The 22,663-nt window shown below is 50.6% G+C and overlaps 1 protein-coding gene across 1 annotated transcript in view; it reads right to left on the reverse strand.

The window, feature by feature from the left end:
• efnb1 (ephrin-B1) overlaps positions 1-18,395 on the reverse strand; it is a 65,646-nt gene extending 47,251 nt beyond the window's left edge. Inside the window, exon 1 of the mRNA XM_076043454.1 lies at positions 17,334-18,395. Within this exon, the coding sequence (XP_075899569.1) occupies positions 17,334-17,449 (116 nt within the window). The 5' untranslated portion in view covers positions 17,450-18,395. The remainder of the gene's footprint in view (positions 1-17,333) is intronic.
• Between the last annotated feature and the right edge of the window lie 4,268 nt (positions 18,396-22,663).

Consider the following 22,663-nt stretch of genomic DNA (forward strand, 5'->3'; position numbering starts at 1 on the left):
CTTCACCGTGCCAGTGCACGAAGAGTTGAGCGAGCAGTAAGCCCGCAGTAAGAACAGCAAATGGGCATATTTCTTCAAATGTCAAACTATTTTTATTACCCCCCCCCCCCCAAAAAAAAAAAGCCCGCGATCGCTGGGAGAAAATTTATTTCCTTCCTTTCATGTTGTTTTTTTCCCCCTTTATTTTCGAAGGAAAGGGCTCAGCTGTGTTTCTCTTAGAATACGAGGCCCGGCTTTCAGGTTTTAGTTTTACAGCCGCGCTTTATGATCAAGAGGCAGCGCGATCGATATTTTATGAGTCTGTACGCTGTTAACAGGTGTTAATGCGACGCAGCCACAGAGAGCCGGCGAACGGCTGGGAGAAACCAGAGCCCTTCCCGCAGGAACAAAGGGAAGACGTGGCGCCCGGGAAAAAAAAAAGAAATGAGGAAAAAAAGGGAATCAATCAATCTCTGGCGTGGCACGTCTGGCTCTGACAGCCGCCCGTGCTGAACCCAGCAGCAAAAGATAGCAGCGCAGCAGAGTTCAAAACTCTCTCATTGTTCATCTGTCAGTGTTAAAGACAATTGGAAGGGAGTCGGGGTGGGGGGAGGCGGAGACGGGAGGGGAGGTGAGGGGAGGGGAAATGCTAACACAATATTTATCTTGCGCCCCCCCCCTCCACCTCTCCTGACTCATTCTTATTTAATGTATTCCTCTGCTATTGTGAGACGCGCTGGGAAATGGATGGGCAGCCAAGTCGCGAGGTGATACGCGTCGGCTCCAAACTGCAATAATTCACTCGGTAACAAACATCCGCTGTTTTTTTTTTTTTTTGTGGTCGGAGGTTTTTAAAAAAAAAATAATAATAATAATTCTTCCTATTGTATTGTTCTGCGAAACCGCTTTCCCTGGGAAAGCGGGGAAAGTCGAGCAGCTGACGGGACGTCACCTCATGAACTCGTCAACTCGCTCGAAGAGCAACTCGACGATCCCTGGGCGCTCGCACAGGCCGTCCTTTGTTCTTGCAGCCTTTGCGAAAAGGCAAAAACTTCGGAGGCGCGCGCACCTCGGCCCGATCGTGTCCGTGAGCCGCCGAGTTCGGGATGGCGCAGAGGCTCGGCCGTCCCTCCGTTCACATGTCGCCGTAATCCAGCCGTAAATCTGAAGGATTTCCGCCCGAGTGTGAAACACATTCCTCCCCGAAAGTTGGTATTTCATTTAGCCGGCAGCGGTGCGACCTTGACAGAAGGTGTGTTCCTCTCTCTCTCTCTCTCTCAGTGTGTGTGTGTGTGTGGCGCAATAAAAGTGAACTTTAACAGTCATTTCCCTGTAGCTAATACCTGTTTGCTGCTCGTGCCTGTACCTGGCCTACATAAAGCCTGTTGTGACTCGTTGAGCAGCATTATACGGGGTTGGGGGCGGGCGCGGGGGGGCAGCCGCGACCTCGAGAACTTACCCCCCCCCACCACCCGCGTTTGAACGTGTGCTGCATGCATGGGCGCACAAAGGTTTCGCTCGCACTCGTTTTTCGCACTCGCGTGAACCGTAATCACGGCAAGGTTCTTTAAAAAGGGGGAAGGAGGGAAGGGGAAAAAAAGCCGACAGTAGCAGAAGCGGGAGGAGACGGGAGCCTGTGTGTGTGTGTGTGTGTGTGTGTGTGTGTGTGCGCGACTGACAGGGCGAATTACACGGTGCGCTAAAACACCGGCTTCCTGTCTCTCACAGCCGCCGCCCGGATGGCTTTCAGATGGATTTTCGCAGAATCTTGTACAAACAGCGAGTCGATAACGGCGGTGGGGGGGGATGTGTGTGTGTGTGTGTGTGTGTGTGTGTGTGGTGGGGAAGGGGGTGTGGGGGGTGGGTGGGTGTGGTGTTATAATGGGGAATCGTTGGCGAGGAACAATTCGCCGGTGATTTGCTGAGAAGACTTGTAAGTGTGTTTAAGGCGCCGCCGCTCAGCTCGGTCGGCCGGCCGGAACAAAGATCTCAACGTCCCGCGGCCCCTTAGAGTTCGGCCAACTTCCGTCCATCATTCCGTCTGTAGCCATTGGAGGAAAAAAAAAAGTGGTGAAATCGGTGACAAATTTGCGTGACAGACGAGCGGCAGCGGCAGCTTTTTAATCCTGCAGCGCCTCTTCTCCCCGATATTTATGTCCGTCGCCGGCTATTTCATTATCATAAAGCGTGCTTAATATTTCTCAGCTGCGTGAGGGGGGGGGGGGATGCAGATGATTGAGTGGGCCGAATTTAAAGGCTCTTCTCTTGTCAGCTGCGTCCACGCACTCCAGGTCCCGAACGAGCGATGGAGGGGAAGCAGAGATGAAGCAGAGGAGAGGAAGAGTATGAAGAGGAGGAGGTGGTGGAGGTGGAGGAGGAGGAGGAGGAGGAGGAGGACGCGCCGTGCCAGCACCAAGAGGCCCGCCGAGCCTCGGTCCCCGGCCCCTCTCCCTCCAGCCGAGGAGCTTTGATTCGCCTGATTGTCTCCAATATTGAGACGCACAATAAACACAACACTCGGCGGCCATTTGCAATTCTAATCAGCTCCTCCGGAGCGGCCCGGCGGCTGAGCGGAGCCCCGAGCAGCCCTCCGGGATATCACTCATCCGCCGGCGCTCGTAATGACACAATCATTGCCATGACGACACTCCTCCTGGTTGTGTGTGTGTGTGTGTGGAGGGGAGGGGGTGAAAACACGGCGGCTTGCAGATTGGCTTGCAGAGCAGGTTCACGACGAAGGCGGCGCCGCCACGCATGCAACATGTGCCACCGTCCAGACTTTGGGTTTTTCCCTCTCTCTCTCTCTCCCTCTCTCTCTCTCTCTCTCTCTCCATGTTGGTGAACTTTCTGCACACACACCCCCCCGCCCCACGCCGTCCAAACCTGCCCCACCCCACCCGAAAATCACCAGCGGGCGAGCGTGCAAAACTCGCAGGCCCACACCTGCTTCTGCTCGACAAGTCGCGACGGGATTCCAATAAACCATCTCTGCCTTCAGCAGGAAATTCAGACTATGTAAACTGAGGCGGTGGTTTCTCACTCTCTAGCTCGCTCCTCTCTCACTCTCTCTCACACACACAGACACCAGTTGCTCACTTTCACTCGCGCACAGCAATAAAAAAAAACAAAAAAAAAAACCCGGCTAATCTGATTCTGAAAGGCGCCGGTGCAGGAACCACACGAAGACGCGCCGTTGTTTGTTTTCCGCTAGTTAACAATCAGCAAACAAAATTATCTGGAGCGGAGAGAAACTTTTTTTTTCCTAGAATCCGAGTCGGTGAATTATGAAAAAGCGCCGTCCGTCGGGTTTCACTGCCGCGTTTGAAGCCTCCAGACGCTCCCGGATGAGCGGGGAAACACAACACGACATGCAAGCTCGTGCACAGAGGCCCTGTGATTGACAGGCCGTCCGTCAGTTTGAGAGACGTCATTATCTGGCTGGACGCCTGAGCTGTGGCCGCCGGCCGGGTCACGTCGCCGGAGCCGAGCCGACACCGCGGACAGGAAACATCACTTTATGATTCCCGCCGCTGGAGAGGAAGCACTCCAGTCGCAATCTGCCGCCGCCGCCGACACCGCTTGACCTCATTCGGGCGGGAGAGGGGGGGTTATCTAATGCGGACGGCAAAAAAAAAAAAGAAAAAGTACACAACAATAGCCTGAGAAGGTTGGGTGTTTTTTTTTAAGCAGGGGCTTTTTATTTGAAACAATGTGATCTTTTTTCCCTTTTGCTGCCGAGGCCTTGAACGAGCTGCAGGTCCCTCACCTCCCCCTCGACCCCCCCCCCCAATCCTTAGCCTTTGACTCTTTCTGTGTAGCAACAATGCACAGGTTTTTAGCTGGGCGTCCTGCAGTCGATCTGTTAGCGCGCTGATAAGAGGAGCTGATGGATCGGTTTAATCAGGCTGGCCGGGGATCAAGACCGCGGGGGGAGATCAATCAAAAGGTTTATAGAGGAGAGAGAGAGAGACGACGGCGTCCATCAGTGTCACAGAGAGGGGTATAAGGAGGTGGAGGGTTGGGGGGGCATCTGTCTGGCCGTTTACTTCACCGGCGGTAAGGTAATAGATATTAGAGCGGTAGCAAGTTTAAAAAAAAGAAATAAATGAAAGTGAGAAACGGCTGAATCAAGCGGTTGAAAAAAAAAACAACACGAGGCAAGGAAAAAAAAAAAGTCTCTGTTTCTTTAAGTTTAAGGCAATGAAAAACTTCAGCAGGCGCACAAAAGCCTTTACGGTGATTCATCATCATCGCGTTTAACACCTCGCCGCGGCGTCGGAAAAAACACAGACGGGAAACCGAAAGCAAACTCGCTGTGAAGCGTAAAATCTCGGCAGAGACGAAATCGGCTCGCGAATCTGAGGGGGAGATAAGAGAAAGACAAAAAGATGAGGCGGTGGGTTGAAAAGTGTTTACACCCGACAAACAACTGATCTCAATATGAGAGCGACGTCGCCGTTAGAACTAGGACACCGCGTCTGTGCGTGCACGTGTGTGCGTTTGTGTGCGTGTTTTTGTTCCTCCCGTTTTTCTTTTTTTACACGTCGTGCAGCTGCCTTTTTCCGCGCTTTAAAAACAGCTTCTTATCAGGGGAGGGGAGGGGGGAGAAAAAAAGATTTTTGAGTGACGGCTCTTTTCTCTGCTTACAATCTGGCCTGGTGATTGTAAGAGACAGCTACACGTGTCCCGGCCGATCCGAGACAAATTAGCCGCTTCTTTCTCAGCCTCCCTCCTTCCTTCCTCCTCCTTCCTTCGCGCGCCGCAGATCTTATCCAGGCTGGGGGCATGCTTAAGTTGTCAGTGGGTTTCTAAAAGCCATATTGAACAGCATATTGACTGATGCAATCGTGGAGACACACATCATTAAGCTCATTAACAGTGGATGTGAAGGGGGGTGGGGGACGACGCCCCCCCCCCTAACTGCTGCAGCGGGAGGCTGCGTCTCGGCTGATAACGCTCTGCCTTTTACAAGGCGGGCGGAGGGGCAAGATGCAGGCTGTCGGCAGTGAAATGAAAAGTCGTGCGTGTGTGCGTGTGTGTGTGTGTGTGTGCGCGTGTGACGTGCAGCGCGCTAATAAATAGCTCGTCTGACATGATGCTATTCTCATTCGCAGTTTGCTGGGGCGATAACCGGGCGGATTGTGGCCTCGTAAAAGACGCTCCATGTGTTGTTTTAGGGGAGCCATTACAAAGGGGGGGCCGAGCGGGTGGGGGGGGGAGGTCTCCATTACAGCGGCTATCTGATCGTCACACACCCACCCACAAGCCCTCCCATCTGTAACGCACGCTGCAGCCCTAATCGGTACAAGCCGAGCGCAGCTGACTCGTCGTCGTCGTCGTCGACATTTTGCGGCCGCACGTAAATTTTGAAACGTCACAGTCCGGCCCCGCTCCGGGAGAAGGACACCCCACCCCCCCGCCTCCGCCCACACCAGTGCAACGCGCTCGCAATCTCCGCGCCAGGAGTGGCTGCGACCCCTTCAAAGGCTCATCACAGCACGCACATCTAATGCAGAGAGAAGGCCGCTTAAAGCCTCGGCAGCCCGGCAACGATGCTTTGAAGCAACAGCTTGGAAAAAAAAAAAAGAAGAGACGGAGCCAAATCATTTCCCTTCCCTCTGCCGTTGCATTGTCTGGGGTGAGGGGGGAGTGGAGGGGGGAGGGGGTTTATGGTTTGGAGGGGTGGTGGTGGGTGAGGCCATCAAGCGGCGGCTCCATTTTTTTTTTTTTTTTTTTTGGGGAGAGGGGGGGGGCATTCCGGAGCAGCGGGGCCCGCAACAGGAAATGAGAACTCCTGCACAAGCGGGCAAGCTGCGGACCATAAATATATTCATGCGCCCATGTATATTTCATGCAGGAGTTTGACTCGGCCCCGCATAATGCACATGCGAGGTCACTCCCCACCCGGCGACTCTTGACATGCACAAGGTGCGACAATCGGAGACGCAATAAATAAATCAGACTGGAAGCAGAAGAACGCAGGCGGAGGCGGCAGCGGCAAGTAGAGGCGGCTAAAAGCGGCAGCAGCAGAAGAAGAAGAAGTTTTTTTTTTACAACCACAAAACGAACCGAAAATGATGCACTTTTTGCCGACAAGAAAATATATAATAATCTAAAGAGCCAAAAAGAATCATTCAATATTTCAGTGAAGAAGAAGAAGAAGAAGAAGAAGTCAGAGAGGCTGTGGCTGGCAGAGGAAAGCTTTCATCTCGGCAGACAGGTGAGGAGAGGAGCGACATGGCGGAGGTCGGGGCTGTCATGTTTCACAACGGGGCGGGTGGGGGTCGAGGTGGTGTTGGTGGGGGGGTAACAGGCAGACGGAGGAGAGCGGGAAAAAAAAGTTTTCGACGGACGAGTGGGAGGAGCCAGGTGCGGGGACGGCGAGGGGAAAAGTTAAGATCGTAGCGTGAAATATTACATTAGCAAACCGTGTAAGGAAAAAACAGCAGGAGGAGCCGTTCATTAAAGGTGTGGGGGGGGGGTATATGCCCAAGGCCCTGTTCTCAACGCAGCTCATAAATGTGTGAGGGGAGGGGGGGGGGCGGTTTGGGATATTGTGTTTGCTTTAGCGGACCTTCCTTCACTCCTCCGCTTCCAATATGGGCCGAGATGAGAGGCTTCCACCCGGGCGGGTGAGGAGGGGCGTCGACGGGGGGAGAACAAACACACACGTGCGTGATGGGAAACATGTGTGTGAGGGAGATGATGAACACCCCCCCACTCCCTCCCCCGCGTGAGCCGCATGAAATATAGACCTCGGGTCCCGCTGAGCTCCAGGCCGGGCCACCGTACGTAGCACGCACACACACACACACACACACACACACACACACGCACACACACACACACACACACAGACAAACTGCCAATATGGCCATTCTAAAGCAGATTCACGCAGAGGCCAGAGAGTCTGACAGTGACATCTCCATTCACTCATGAATTCTTTCTCTCCTCGCAACATGCGTGGACACACACACACACACACACACACACACACACACACACACACACACACACACACACACACACACACACACACACACACACACACACACACACACACACACACAGAGCCAGAGGCCAGTCATGGGAGGAGGAGGAGCAGCAGCAGCAACCCGGGCATAAAAAAAGCCTTTCTCCCTGCCGTGGCTCTCTGCGGGGTTTAGCGGGGCATTATGGGAAGATTAGACTTTAGAGTGCTTCGCTATCTGATGTCATTGTTGGTTGTTACGTACGTCTGGATGGCTCGTGGAGCCGCGACCCGATGGCAGGCACATTTCTCCGGGAAACAAAGTGCTCGGGGGGACGGGAGGGGGGGGGGGAGGGGGAGTTTTGCGGCGGTGATTGATTGCAGGTTCCTATTGTATCTGTCCGCTACGGCTCTGTTGGAAGAAGAATTAGCGCGGCGTGAGGAGGAAGACGAAGGAAGAGAGGAAGAAAAAAAACTCGGAGAAAAGAAGAAAAAAAAAACGTTCCACATCTGACTCCATCAATCAAGCCAGCAATCAAAATAATTCAATTACGAGACTCAAATCCCGCTGGCTCGCCGGGACCCCCCCCCCCTCCCTCTCAAACCAACCCGGAGACAAACTCAATTTACTGACAATTCAAACATGATCGTATTAACTCCACTTTTTAGGGCTTGGATATTTTTTCCATTACTCACTTTTTTTTCCGGAAAGAAAACAACAAAAAAACAAATTCAGGGGGAACGCAAATGAAACGGCCTCGGCTCGACAGATTGGCGGCGGAGCGCGGCCGCGCTGGGCGAGGAGAATGGGTGTAAACAAACAAGAGGCACCGTTAAACGCACAACAAAGCAGCGTGGGGCGCTTTTCCGGACAAGCGAACTGACTGAACAAGAGTTAAAAAAAAAAAAAAAGAGGCAAAACGCTCCACAAACCCATATCTGGGAAACGGCGGCACTTTCCGGGACGGCAGGAATGCGAGAGGGAGGTTTTTTTTTTTTTTTTTTTTTTTTTTTTGAATATGTGCGTAATTGTCTTCCCCCCCGCCGCCCCGCCCTCCTCCGTTTCCGAGGTGTGAAAGGGAATGCGGGGTTGCGCCGGGGCGTCCCAGTGAGAGGCGATTGAAGCGTCAGTCACAGCTGCCACACAGAGCCCCGGCGCGCCCAAGCAAAGATCCCAGGCCCGGGCCGGCCCTGGTGGGCGGAGGGGGACCGGGGACTGGGCCGGGGATCAGCGGGAGTCCCACAGTGTCCCCCCTTTTCTTCCAGGGAGGGTGAGGGGGTGAGGAGGGTGAGGAGGGACGAGGGTCACGCTGGGAGTTTTGCTTAGAAAAGGCCGAGGCAAAGAAGTCGGCAGAATGGGTTAACGCACGCGCACGCACGCGCACGCACGCACGCGCACGCACACACACACACACACACACACAGACAGAAAGTCCATCTCGGCCTGTCTGTCTGCCTGTCTGTCCTGCCCGTGGGCATGGTGGGGAAAAAAATTGGAAAGCTAACGAAAAGAGACGGGGGTGGGGGGGTGGGGTTAAATCGAATGAAACCAAAACTTCCAGTTAGCGTCTGGAAACGCAGGGACGCTCGGCACAGAGCGAGGCAAGGACTCGCCAAACTACATTACTGCTGGAGAAACGAGTGGTTTTGCTGCTGGACTCCTGGGGTGTGTGTGTGTGTGTGTGTGTGTGTGTGTGTGTGTGTGTGTGTGTGTGTGGTGGTGGGTTAATAGCGGTGCAGTCCCGAGGATTAAACACTGCGCTCCCAGTAATAGTCTCCATGTCCTGCGTCTGTACGCCATAGATGGATTATGATGCGTTATAATTAACATGGTTGTGTGTGTGTGTGTGTGTGTGGGGGGGGGCTGTTAGAGACCGCCCATCTGCCACGCTGACACACTTTTAAAGGGTGGGGGCTCATCCCTGGGGGGGGGGGGGGAGTAGAAAGAAGAAGTTACTTTATCATCCTATCATTCTATTATCTCGCCCCACTCCATTCAATTACGCCGTCACTCCATTAGTGTACTCGTAAGGGTGAACAAAGCGCTGGGGCGACGATCATTAGTGACGCGTTCAGGGCAGCCCGGGAATCACCCAACTGCCCCCGGTGGCAAAACACCAGCGGAGGCACAAGTGGGAGAATTCAGAGGAGCCACAGGTGAGTGACAGAGTGACAGTCCTCACACATTTATATTATATTATATTATATTATATTATATTATATTATATATTATGTTGTATTATATTATATTATACTGTATTATATTATATTATATTATATTATATTATATTATATTATGTTGTATTATATTATATCATATTATATTATATTATATTATATTATACTATGTTATATTATATATTATGCAAGTTATTCTGAAAGTTAACTTAATTTTTCTGCCTATATTAAAGTTGTAAAAAATGAACTTGCCCTATTATATTTGATTTGTAATGCCGAGCACAGAAAAAAGTTGATAAATAGACATCGAAGTAGAAAATAGTTAACTTTGACTACAAAGATTTTAAGAGGGGAACTTTATAATAATCTTTGGTTTCTTTTTACACCTTTCAGGTTTTCTTTTGCAATAGTAAATTTGGTCGAGGCCACAGATTAAAGAAGGAAAGGCTTGCGTGGGTTGTCGGTAATTTTGTAGATGTGGATCAAAGCGAAGATAAAGTGTGTGAAAATGAGTATTAAAGCTGTTAAGAGAACTCCTAATTAGATTGCTTCTGTCTGACCTACTTTTTCAGAAGATTCAATTAAAAGCCCCAGAAAACTTGAAAAAAAAGAAAAGAAAATATCTCATCTTGATAATCACTCAATGAATGAAGAAAACTGTGTTTAGATCGCTATCGCAATTCTCACAATCCATCTTGGGATTTTCCTTGTTCATGGACTTGAAGCTGCTACTGCTGCTGCTGCTGCTGCTGCCGCTGCTGCTGCTCTTCCACCTGTTGTGCCAACATTTTGATTAATAAAAAAAAAAGGAAGGGAAAAAATTCCTTCCCCACGGTCCTGGCACGCTCCATTCAAACCTTCCCACAAAAGTCTTTGGAGTGCCATGGAGTAGGGAGGAGGGAGCTTGGGTGGGGGGGGGTGGTTAGATCTCTGACTGCCTGCATGCCGCTGACGTCTTTCAGAAGTTGCAGCAGCAGCAGCTGGCTGTGAAGGTTCCTTGCCTGCCTGCCTGCCTGCTGCTGGGACCCGGCGACCGATGAGGTCCGTCTCCAGAACACAGAGGGGTTTCTCTGAGAAAGAGTTAAGTCTGAGTAGGAGAAGCAGGAGGAGGAGGAGGAGGAGGTTACTCCCCTCCACCCCCCCACCCCTCGGTCGGAGCCGCTGGGTAATGGTTTTAGAGATGGCTGTCACACAGATCCGTTCCACCGTCCAACACCGCCGCTGATCTCCACCAATCCCGCTCCGGCCGCTTTTCAATCGCTCCACTTCTTCTTCTTCTCTCTCTTTTTTTTTTCTTCTGCCCCCCCCCCCCCCCCCCACCTCGCGCTGACACATGGAAGTAATCTGGAAGCTATACGGCGGGACTGAAAGGATGTGCGGTTGAGCCCAGGGCCGCGTTTCTGTGCTCGACATCGGCTTCCCTTCCTCTCCCCTACTTTTTTTTTAATCCCTTTATTTTTTTTTCTCTCAGCTTTAACTGTTTTCATGTTAATGGAACTAAGACGGCTAAACAAAACACTACGACTTTTTCTCTGGCGGCTCTCACTTCCGCGTCCCCCCTCACCTCCCCCAGTCCCCCAACGTCTCTTCCATTCTCGACCGGCGCGGGAGAAGGAGGGCGATGAGACGGAATCTGAAGGGAAAGTTTCCAGCAGTAGCGCCTGTGACTCTCTGCCTTTGGCAGCGGGCGGGGGTGGGAGGGTGTGGGGGGTAGCTGGAGAACTTCCTGGTCGCTGGCAGCCAGGCAGCCAGCCGGCAGGCAGGCAGGCAGGCAGGTCGGCCTCCTCCGTCTCACGAAGCCCGGCTTCGCTAGCAGCCCTCTGAGGCAGCCACTGTTCAGCCGCTCCGCGCTCCTCCTCGGGCCGCTCGGCCACTCAACACTTTGGCGGGGGGGGTTGGTGGGGTGGTGGGGCGCAAGCGCTGGCACACTCCTAACACTTCCTTAATGCTCCACTGTGGCCGAACAAAGAACAATGGCCCCCGCCAGCCGACACGCACTCCACAGCGCTCATTCACTTCCAGGAGCTCATACTTTAGCGCCATGAGACTCAATGTCTCATTTGTCGCACGTAAATCAATTAACAGTAAACAGGGTTCCCCCTCTTCCTCCCCACCCGCTACCACCATTCTGGTTTTCTCGAGGTGAATATTTTCAGCCGGGGGGGCAACGGGTGAATTTTATCGTCAAAACAGAGGCGCTGAGCTGCGCGAGGTTCCGACAGGTTTGTCAAAGTTTTATGTGACTCAAAACAGACGAGTTAAGCCCGTGACTGCCACGCCTGTGCCAGAGTCTAGTTTCACATTCTGGTTCTCAAGGTTAAGACAAACACTGTAGCCATTGTCTGCCTGCGGGGCGAAACCGGTGACAAGCCCGGTCGAAAATAAAATTGACAAAAAAGAGAGACGAAAGAAATTAAGTCAATATTAACTTACGGCTTTGGCTACAGTACGTGCACACACCAACAAAAAAAACAAAACAAAGACAGACAGTCTTTCTGCGATAGGCGGGGAAAAAAAGGCTGTTTGTCTTTTAATTAGCCGCTAACGGTAACAGAAAGGCGCGAACAATCCCCCCTCACCCCCACCCACCTCCCTCTCTGCTGATTTTGTGATATTTATCTCGGGGCGTATCAGGATGCGTTAACGGGATTTCCACGTCAATGTGCTGAACTCTGCTGACCTGTCAGCGATTAATTCCAGCGCTAAGCCACTCAGATATTCCTGTCTGCTTACTTCTGCAATAACCGGCTCCTGGAGCCGGGTTTCGGCGCAAAGAAGAAAAAAAAAAACCAAACGCACAACACGACAACAATACATGGCAACGCACATAGCCGATATTGTGACTCGTGTTGTTTTTGATCAGCGGGACGATTAACCACCAGCAGCACCAGCGCCGCCGCCCCGAGTCCTTTGTGCTCATCTGCCAAGTGGTTCCCGGCACTCAGCTGCTGTTCAACTTATGAATCAGCCCTGAAAATATGTCTCGAAAGAAAAACCAACTGTCGCCCCGGGGGCCAATGGTGACCCGCTGCTGGAAACTCCGAGGCAAAATGGAAAATTAAAAAAAAAAAAATGAAAGAAGCTTTATACATTGTTTGAGAGTCGGGGAAAACAAAAGGCAGGCTACACTGTAGGGGAGGAGCGGTGGTGGTGGTGGTGGTGGGGAGGGGAGGGGTGGCCGGAGTATAATGACATAAATACAACAATAACGCACAAACGCCCAACGATCGTTTTTCAGGGATGCGGCTCGCCAAACCACCAGTGGATAAAGTGAATCCATGTGGAGAGAAAACATCATGGAAAAACTGCTAATTTTCTTTTTCTTTACCACCCCCCAAAAAAAATAACCTCAAGCGCCTGCACAGCTCCGGTCGCGGAGTCCAGGTGCTTCACTGGGACAACCAGGCAAAGAATCTGTCGCAGCTCGCCACTGAAACAACAGAAGTGTGGGCGCACACACACACACACACACACATAAAAGCAAACGCAGCTGTCCTTATAGCGGGGACACAGGGTGCCTTTACGGCACCACGGGCCAGTTGCTCTCCAGGAGAGGCTTCTTATTGGTCGGCCAGGCCCTCCTTCTCCATGGCCGAGCCCGGGCTCGGCCTCTAAGTCCTCTCCGCATGTAATGAGATCTTTATCAGACGGAAACGCCGAGCGAGTGGCAAGGGGAGAGAAAAGAAGGGGCGCAGGAAAGGCAAGGACAGAGAAGGTGTGTATCGTAAAAAAAAAAAAATTAAAAAAAAGGAGAAGAAAAGGGAAGAAGTGGCCGAGGGAAGGAGCAGGATTGCGCGGGGCGGGGAGGGGAACAAAAACAGGCCTCTGACCCTCACAGCAGTGACCCGCTCGTGAAGGGGGGGAGCCCTTCCCGGGAACCGAATCCCGAGATCTCGTCCGGCTTTGTTCAACAGGTTGCGTCAGTTTTGCGGCCCCCACAGTTGCTGTTTATTTTCATTTATTTATTTTAAAGCTTCCAGCTGGGTTCCTCGTTTATATTGCAAATGTCAGCTTTTGTGCGTCAAGGTGCTTGAACGGGAGTCAAAAGATTGTTCATTGTTTCAGGGGATAAAGAAACTTTTTGAAGTTGTTTATTTATATATTTATCATCATTATTATTATTAGAAACATCCTTTTTCTACACAAAAAAGGACAAAGCACAAATTTGGATGAAGGCTCCCAACTGTATTTTCATCTCATTATCTTATCAGCAGAAAGAAAAAAAAAATAAGAAAGTAGCCAAAGCCTCAAAGCGAAATCTTTAATTAGGCCTTCTGTGTACCTGCCCAACGACCAGCAGCCAAATTATAAAAGTGAAAACTGGTTTGACAATAAGCTCGACGGCCCATTGTCTCGAGCCGCGGAGTATGTTTGCCCTAAAAACGGACACACACATACACACAAACACACTTTTGATTTTTCCCAGTCATTGAAAAACATTTTTGCTAAAAAAAAAAAAAAACAAACAGCGTGCCAAATACTGCAGCGCTATTCAAGAGCACGTTAATCATCAAACTCACAGAACCGTGAAAAACTGCAAACCAAACCAGTCGGCTGTTAAACTTACAACTTGTCAGTCGAGGGCAGTGGACAGGAAAAGAAAATCTGACGAGTAATGGGGCTTGGCGGGTTTTATTCTTTTCCTTTTTTCCCCGCTTTGCAGCCTTTAATTAACGAAAACACACTTAGATCCTCTCTCGCGAACAATTTCGCCCAATTTTTTTTTTTTACACCTCCAAACGGGCGGCTCGCAGACTCTATATCCTCCCTTTAATTTTAATTAAAGCGGAGGGGCTTCACACAAAAAAAAAGAAAGAAAGAAAGAAAGAAAATCAGTGCAGCCGACTCCCGGCCCGCCCGTGGCTCTGTCCACACTGTGTGTGTGTGTGTGTGTGTTTTCAGAGCAGTACAAGTGTGTGTGTGTGTGTCCGTCCTTCGGTCTCCCCTCATCTCATCTGCCGCCGCCGCCAGCAGGCTGAGTGTGCTGCAGGTCATGAGGTAAATATTAGCAAAAGGCGGCTGAGACCGTGTGTAGGAGGCACGCACAGGCAACCCTGTCAGATTATCACTAAATTGGCATCTCTGTAAAAATTCCTCAGCACACTGCAAATGTGTGCGTGTGTGTGTGTGTGTGTGTGTGTGTGTGTGTGTGTGTGTGTGCAAGGGTAGTGTGGCCGCGCATCGCCGCGCCAGCTTCAGCCGAGGCGACGGGACGTGATCAGTCATAACAAAGTGACATTTTCCACCGTAATCCCACTCAGCTAAATGAGAACTAATCCGATTTGGCCCTGATCAAATGTTAGACAGTTCTTTACCGGCCGACCGGGGAGGGGGACGACGGCGACACATCCAGCTCTCCTCCTCCCCACCCCATCATTGCACTTATCCCGCTTCAAAATTAAATACCACAGGGAAAAAAGGTTCAGGGCGAGCGGCGACAGAAGGGGAACTTCTGCCGCTTTTCTCCTTCCCGGGTTTTTTTTTTTTTTTTTTTACCCTCTTCCATTTTTCCTCCAGACGGCGGTGCGGCTGGAGATGATGTATGTGGCCTGTACAAGCGCGCTCGGGGGGGAATCAATTAAGCAAACCCCAGTTATTGATAATGCAGGCGCGGGAGTGATCGCATCCTCACATGGAGATCCATAACAGCAGGGGAGCTGGTGGGGGGGGGGTTCGAGGACAGCATGCGAGCACACAGTGAGACCTGCTGCTTTCCTATGCTGGCTCTCATAACTCATGGCCTGCAGGGAGGCCCTGGTATTGTTATATTTGTGTGTGTGTGTGTGTGTGTGTGTGTGTGTGCGCGTGTATATACAGTACGCCATGCAAGCAAGCATAGGGGGCCACACTAATTTATTAGCCCAGGCAGCGGCGCTCCCCAAAGTATGAACAGGAAGTAAGACGTCGTAAATCTCGATAAGTCACCAGATAGCAGCGCCGCCGCCGCACATTTTCTTCCATCCGCACTGTTATCACTCTGGGATAACACCGGCCGAGACACAGAAATGGACTTTTAAGACAGCGACGACAACAACAACAACGTGGCAAAGACAGATGCCGGCAGCCGTGCGACGAGCGTCCCTCTCCTGCTGCTGTTCCGCTCTCATTGGCAGTCCAACGGCGGCAGCGGCAGCGGCGCTGACTGATAGGTTTCAGAAGACAAACAGGTTTGTCTTCTGTTATTGCAAAGGTCTGCACACGGCGAGATAATTGTCCATTGTTTCCAAAGCACGGAGGAGTGGGATAATTAGGTTTGTGGGAAACCACTTCACAGAGTGCATTATTGTTCCACCGTGAACTTTATGAAATTGTCAGCCAAAACTGGGGATTTTTTCTGATTTATTTATTTTTGCTTCTTTTTTTTTTTTTTTTACAAGGGCGAGGCAGCCAAACAGACGGAGAAATTATCTAGCAGACCCCCCCAAAAAAAAAACACCAGGGTGCTAACCCTCTAAGACATTCCCTCCGTGTGACATCATCAATCAATAAACCCCCCCAACCATCCCTACTTCACTTGGGTTTTTTCTTTTTTCATTCCTTTCCCCACCACTGACTCAAGGGTGTGGGTTTTCCTTTATGCATGTGTATCACGTGTGTGTGTGTGTGTGTGTGTGTGTGTGTGTGTGTGTGTGTGTGTGTGTGTGAGAGAGTGTGTAACGGCTCTATCTGATGACAACGCTCATTGTTCGAGCAGCTCTTGCAGCCCAAGTCAAATAAAAGCTGATGGTCCGTAGTCTCGCCATTAGGTCCGGGCCTCGCACACACACACACACACCAACAGCAGCCTCACACACACACACATTCACACACACTCGGGTGAACATGGCAGCAATATTCATATTCGCTGACTACACAACGAGCTCCTGTGACATCTGACATTTGGGGGATAAATCATGGATTCACTTGAATGACTAAGTTCTAGTTATAAGCTGGCCGAGCTGCTCTCCATTTCCCCGCGGTGCTCGCCAGCTCAAATGAAGGTCAGCGCTGCAGATCCCACCGTACATAAATACAGGAGAGAGGGGGATTTTTTTTTTCTCTGTCTCTCTCTCTCTCTCTTCCCCCCCGTTGTAGTTTATTTTCCTCTCATGTATACTTTCCAGCGGCATGCAAATGTGGGAGTCGAGTCTAAGTGGGTGATAATTGTTACCAGAGCGTGTTTTATCATCAGCAGCCTGGGCTCGCAGTGCCTGTTTTGATGGAAGTAATGCGATTTTTTTTTTTTGTCCTCCCCTGCTCTCTTTTTTTCGAGGCGAATAAAAAATAAACTGAAAAAAATCTCACTTCAATAGGCCTATGGGAAACTGGCCCTTGATTTAATGTGGAGGAATTAGGGTGGATTCCAGCCAAGGTTATTTTCATTTTAATTCATTTTGCAGGGTTTGTTTCCTCCCTTATTTTTTGTCATCCTGAAATGTGAACAGTAGAGTGAAGTGGGCAGACTGGATCCGAGCCCTGGAGATATGGGACGCATTGTGGGTCCTCGGGGAAGCCGAGCGGCCCCGCGGTGACAGACAGACATACAGGCACTCTGAGAAATATCATCAATATCCTACTATGTTCACTTTTTCTTCCTTTTGTTCTCCAATCAGTGCTTGATCGCAACGATTAAAAGGCACTCGAGGTGTGAACAAACTCCCAAGGTCCAACACTTTACTGACATATCGACAACTCGAAGCGTCCGCACGGGACTTTGCCCTCAGTCTGCTAGTAAAAATAAGAGGCGAATGCAAAGGCGGGCCATAAATTACTATAATTAACCATCGATCATTGGGTTTTAAGTGGGGCCTACTGTGCACTGTATGAGCCCTGGACCTGCTGGGTTCCTTTGGTGTTACAAAAAACGTCCTACTGGGGAGAAATAAATCAGCAGGGGAACCCCCGCGGGGCAGGAATGACAATTAAAACTAAATAATTTATTTAACTTGTTGTTCTTCTGTTTTCTTTTCTTTTGAATTAAACCCACTAAGACACCAGGGAACATTCGACCAAGTTAGCTAAGCTAGTTAGTTAAGCTAGTTGCATACAATGGCAACTTTTTACCAGTTAAATGTTTGTGCTCTCTATTGCTCCTTCTCGCTCTCTGTCTCACACACACACACACACACACACACACACACACACACACACACACACACACACACACACACACACACACACAGGCAGTAGTTCGCGGTGCTCGCTCGGAATGAAATAGGAGACTTACTTGGGATTCTGCGAGCTCCAAATGATAGTCTCCAGCGTCTTGGCTGAGGGCAGCGCCGACCTGCACATTAAGATAAAGATCCAGAGATAATACTTCCAGCAGCCGAGTCCCGCCATCCTGACAGCCGGTGCAGACAGTGAGCCGAGAAGTGGCGGGGGTCGGACGGTGCGCCTGGCTGGCTGGTCGGCTGGCTGGCTGGCTAGCTGGCCGCCTGACAGCCTCTATCTACGGGAAGGTGAGCTTCGATCAGTCGGGAGCATGTGAGGTCGCTATCAGATACATGTCCCTCCGTCCGGCTCCTTGGAAAAATGTTGCTCCGGCCCCCCAAAAACCACCGTGTCCTTGGCTGAACTGTCCGCGGGAGGAGCCCCCTCCTCCTCCGGGTTGGATCCGGAGTGTCCTGCTTGACCTGTGGCTGGCGGGCTGGCTGGCTGGTGGGCTGGCGGGGTGGGGAGGGAAACCAAAAACAGCCCCGCGGAGACCTTGTTGTTACTCCGAGCGGAGGCGACCAATTGTCAGCTTCGTGGAGGCACAGTGCCGTGCCGAGCCGTGCGGATCCTTTGTCAGCGTCCGTACCTGTCGCTGTTTACGCAGCAGTCCTACTGATGACCGCGCTCATCCATCAGTCTCAACTCCGCAGCTCGCTGCCCGGGGGATCCCGGACTCCACTTCATTCCACTCTTATCTCCTCCTCCTTCTTTTGTTATTCACCACCCCACGAAAGCAGAAGGAATGGAGTTGCTATTGTAAATATCCCTGGCGGGCTCTCAGCGTGGTGCGCTCCTCCTCTAGTCCGACTCCGACATGCTGAGCGGCCGGTGAGTCCTGTTACGTCTCTCCGCTGAGACACACGGCGGAACAAAGTGACACCGGAACCTGCTCACCAACCGGTTCGGCGGCTCTCCGGTCCGCTCGCCAGCATTTTCTTTTCCCAAACGTCGCTTTGTACGTGCGTGAGCGCGTGCGTCGCCTCGTCCTTGTTCGTCAAAGCCGTGAGCCAACGCCGCCGCCACCCGTGCGCTCCGGTGGGTGAGTGAGTGAGCGAGTGAGTGCCGCAGCTCGAGCTCAACTGTAACCCGAGCCGAGGAGTGCGCAAGTTCGGGAGGGAGGGAGGGGAGGGGAGGGGAGAGGGGGCGAGAGGGCGTGGCCAACCCACAGTTGCCAGCCTCGGCCAATCACAGCGCAGCTCTGCGCGGCGAACGGAGCGGAGCAGGAAGCGGAGGCATTTCATGGGGACGTGGAGGGGCGGACTGTGGCCGGAGAGCTTGTGTGTGTGTGTGTGTGTGTGTGTGTGTGTGTGTGTGTGTGTGTGTGTGTGTGTGTGTGTGTGTGTGTGTTGACCCCCCACCCCCTCTTTCGAACCACCCCCCTCTCTCGGAACCACCACCCCCTCTCCATCCCCATATTCCCTCATCCCTCCACCTCCTCCTCAGTCCGAAATCATCGACCCCAATGTAAATGGACTATGAAGTTATTTGTCGTACGTACGGACAGCTGGGAGGGTCATCGGCCACTACGTTAAAAAAAATAAATAAATAAATAAATAAAAGTGTTTGTTTTCTTCTTTTTTTACCAAAAACTTGGCCCCCTCCCCGCCCCCATCGTAAGCCCACGACTTCGCGCGTCTCCCACTGGATCTCGCCATAAACATTTATGTCCATTATGATCTTATAATAAACGGATATCGGAATCTCTCCACGGGGGGATTATAATTACGCCTTGTGGTGGGCGGGATAAACGAATTTGGAACATTTTCCCCTCCATATCTAGGCTATAATTTCCGTGCACTGCTATAATAAACGCCTCTGAGCACACCGTTGGTTAAATTCTGCGAGAGAGAGAGAGAGAGAGAGAGAGAGAGAGAGAGAGAGAGAGAGACAGACAGACAGACAGACAGAGAGAGAGAGAGAGAGTAGAGAGAATGAAGGAAGAAAGAAAGAAGAGCAAAAAATAGATAGACGTCCTGTATAGGATTACAGTATCTGTTAGTTTGGTTTCCTGTTTTGTTTTCCTCAGTGAAAGGAATGATGATTAATGGTCTCTTTGGATCTCTTTCTCGTCGTCCCCCTTTTGGGATAATGAACTGCATGAGAACTTAGTCTCCAGTGTCAGTGGACAATGGACGGTCGGTAGGCTATAGTCATTGGGTCATTCATCCATTGAGGAAGAAATGCTTGACACATAATTGATCATGTCCATGTCTGTGCCCCCTTTGTGTGTGTGTGTGTGTGTGAGAGAGAGAGAGAGAGAGAGAGAGAGAGAGAGAGAGAGGGAGAGAGAGAGAGAGAGAGAGAGAGAGAGGGAGAGAGAGAGAGAGAGAGGCATAGTTTCTCGCAGTTTAGAGGGTATTTGTTCGATCAATGCTGCCCCCTAATGGTCACAGCGGAATCGATCCAGGAGAGGGGAACTCGGTGTAATTGGATAGGAGACATTTAAAGACGCGTCTCATGGTTTCCCCCCAAATTATTTTTTATGGCATCCTGTTGTGCCTGTGATAGCCCATAAATCTTTGCAAAAAATAAAAAGTAAAAAAAAAGATATATATATATATATAAAAAGCCCTGCATCAGCTTCACACCCTGATGACCTGGCACTTTAATTACAGCTGTTTTGTACTCGGTTTATTGTGTGCGCTTCACACGCGGTCGTGTGCGAGCAGGCGATAACAGAGGCCACATAAGATGGAGCGGCTCCATCAGGGGCGGCCCACTCCTCCCAATCAAAGGCATGCAAAGCTTATGGGGAAAAGTGGCTCCCAGAGGAGGCCGCAAAAAGTTTCTCGTCAGAAGTTTTTTTTGTCTTTTTGTTTTTTTTTGCATGGCTCACATCCAGGCCTTGCTCACACACCACAGCGCTGTTGTCAACAAACGCAGGCCAGTTGCCACAAAGCTGGCGGCCAGGACGTCTGACGTACCTGACCCACCCCCGGCTGCCAATCGGACGGTCGCGCACAGATACCAGATCCGCCAATGAGACGCCTCCCGTTTTAACGGCTTTTGACGAAAGCTGATTGGTGGCAGTTTTGCTCCGTGGCGGTGGAAAAGGGGGCTGATGCGAGGCAGGCGGTTGATGGGGGATCAGCAGAGTGGAAACCAGCGGGAGATTATCCAGAGCAATAAAAAAAAAAAACTCTGCTTCTTTTTACTGCTGCACACGTGACGACGGAGCCCATGTCATCACGTGCCGCGCAAGAAGATTACGGAGGGCAAACTGCATACGGTTTAATAGGAAAACACAGCAGCTTAAAGGTCCCGTATTAGACTCGTTTTATAATCTCTATTTTTCATCCTAGACACTAATGGCGCCTCACAGAGTTAATTACGCTAAAAAACTCCCGAAAACCGCGTATTTAACTCTCTGTTTACAGCCACCAGCGAAAGGAAAAGAAACAAAACATGAGTTTCCTTAGCTTCCTGGTTTTAGCGTCCTGCTAAAAGAGACACTGTTGCACCTTCCGCCTGTGTGGAAGAAGAAGAAGGACATAAACAATGAGGCACGAGACTCATCTCGTCTCAGAGGGTGAAACCAAGGCCTGGCTGGGGGTGTCGTCACTACCACTACTACTAGCATGGGGCGGGTGCCAGCGACCTTTGTGACATCACAAATGGCTGATTTTCAGAGCAGTGTGTTTAACACACACACACACACTTGGAACAAGAAAAACGAGTAAAGGTCTGGCTTTCTCATTTTAGGGGGCCATAAACAGCCTACAGACACACAGTGTCAGGGAACCATACATGCAATGGGGCCGTTGACTCAGTGTGACACACAAAGGCAGAACAAGGGTAAAGGGACGAGGATATATACTGGGCACGTCTCTCGGAGTCAGTAACACACTTTCCACTGCAGGCAATACGCCCGCCCGCCCGTCGTCACCATTACCACCACCGCCACACAAGAAATCCTGCTATGAAATAGTGGGATTTCCAGGGAATGAGGTCATTGTGTTAATGTGTATAGGTGCCCGTGATTAGTGCTTCTATAAATAGCCATGAATGTACTTTGATACCGCACACGCCCCTAGACACGCTTCAAAATGGAGTCAGGCATGCGAGCATCCATCATTTTCACCGCCGTTCATTGTTGTTGCCCCACTGATTAATCGCACAGTCGATATAGTGTGTCAGCGAAAAAGGCGAAAACAAAAACAAAGCAAACAAACCAAAAACACTGGGAGCAATTTCCCGCAGCCCCCGTGCAACATTTTCATGCTGCTTGTTTTGCCCGGCCATGCGATCAGCACTGCAGGGCGGCGTACACTGTAGCAAAAAGTCCCCCAACTTTTGGGTCTGTAAATTAGAAAGCTTACTGACCTATATCAGATATGACTACGACCCAAAAGTCCATTATCTGAAAAGAATTTTCCATTACGGAGTCGAATGAAAACATTTCCACTTGAAATAATTGCTGCGTTCAGTTACTGCTGGCCTCCAGATCTGGAGATTTTTTTGGTGTGCGTGTGTGTGTGTGTGTGTGTGTGTGTGTGTGTGTGTGTGTGTGTGTGTGTTTGTTCTGAAAATCACCACAACCAACTAATGTTTGATTGTTCTGCTGTGCGGCAGCCACAACATACAAGGAGACTGGGAGTGTGGAATGGTTGAGGCCGAGTGCGTTTGATGGAGTTCCAGGAGGCAAATGAATGCCTCCATTCATGACGTGCGTCAAGTGAAGTGCTTGGGGGGGGGCTTATTTTTAAGGTCGTGGGTGTTGGGTTTTTAAAACAATACTCGTCTCTTGCTGCTTATGGATGCACTTAAAGTAAAAATAGGTGATTCCTTTTTTTGTTTTCTAAGAGACCTTTGAAACCCTCTCAAGGATCCTTTTCCCTCCCAAACCGCACTTTGAGAAAATAACGGTATAAATAAACTCGCAGACGCCAGGAGAGATATCGGGTATCGAGCAAGTTAAAATAAGGCAGAATATCCTTTCCAGATTAGCAGGAGTCCAGTCGTGTGACACAGTCAGGATGGAAAATAACACTGGAGATAATTACCGACTACCGGGGGGGGTGCCAAGACGGTTTTTACTGTGAGGGAGACAAAAATGTGTGTGGCATCTCTCTTTCGGCAATCCGCAAAACAAATGCGGAGGAATTTTCTTTTCTTTTCTTTTTTCTCCCCCTCTAACTACAGACGGTAGCTTCATGGTGGCACAATAGCAGAAATGAAGGGATCGCCACGGTCTTAGGGAGAAATCCGGCAGGAAATAGGAATATCTGTTCAAAAAGTGGCACTTGTGGAGCAGAAGTCTTGGATAAAGGCGGAAAATTACAATCTACCCAGCCGTCAGGATATTTCTGCTTGAATCAAAGAGTTGATGGACAGAATACA

The sequence above is a fragment of the Nelusetta ayraudi genome, unplaced genomic scaffold (assembly GCF_046127955.1).
Source record: "Nelusetta ayraudi isolate G7.1 ecotype Tasmania unplaced genomic scaffold, CSIRO-AGI_Nayr_v1 ptg000075l, whole genome shotgun sequence".
Classification (NCBI taxonomy): domain Eukaryota; kingdom Metazoa; phylum Chordata; class Actinopteri; order Tetraodontiformes; family Monacanthidae; genus Nelusetta; species Nelusetta ayraudi.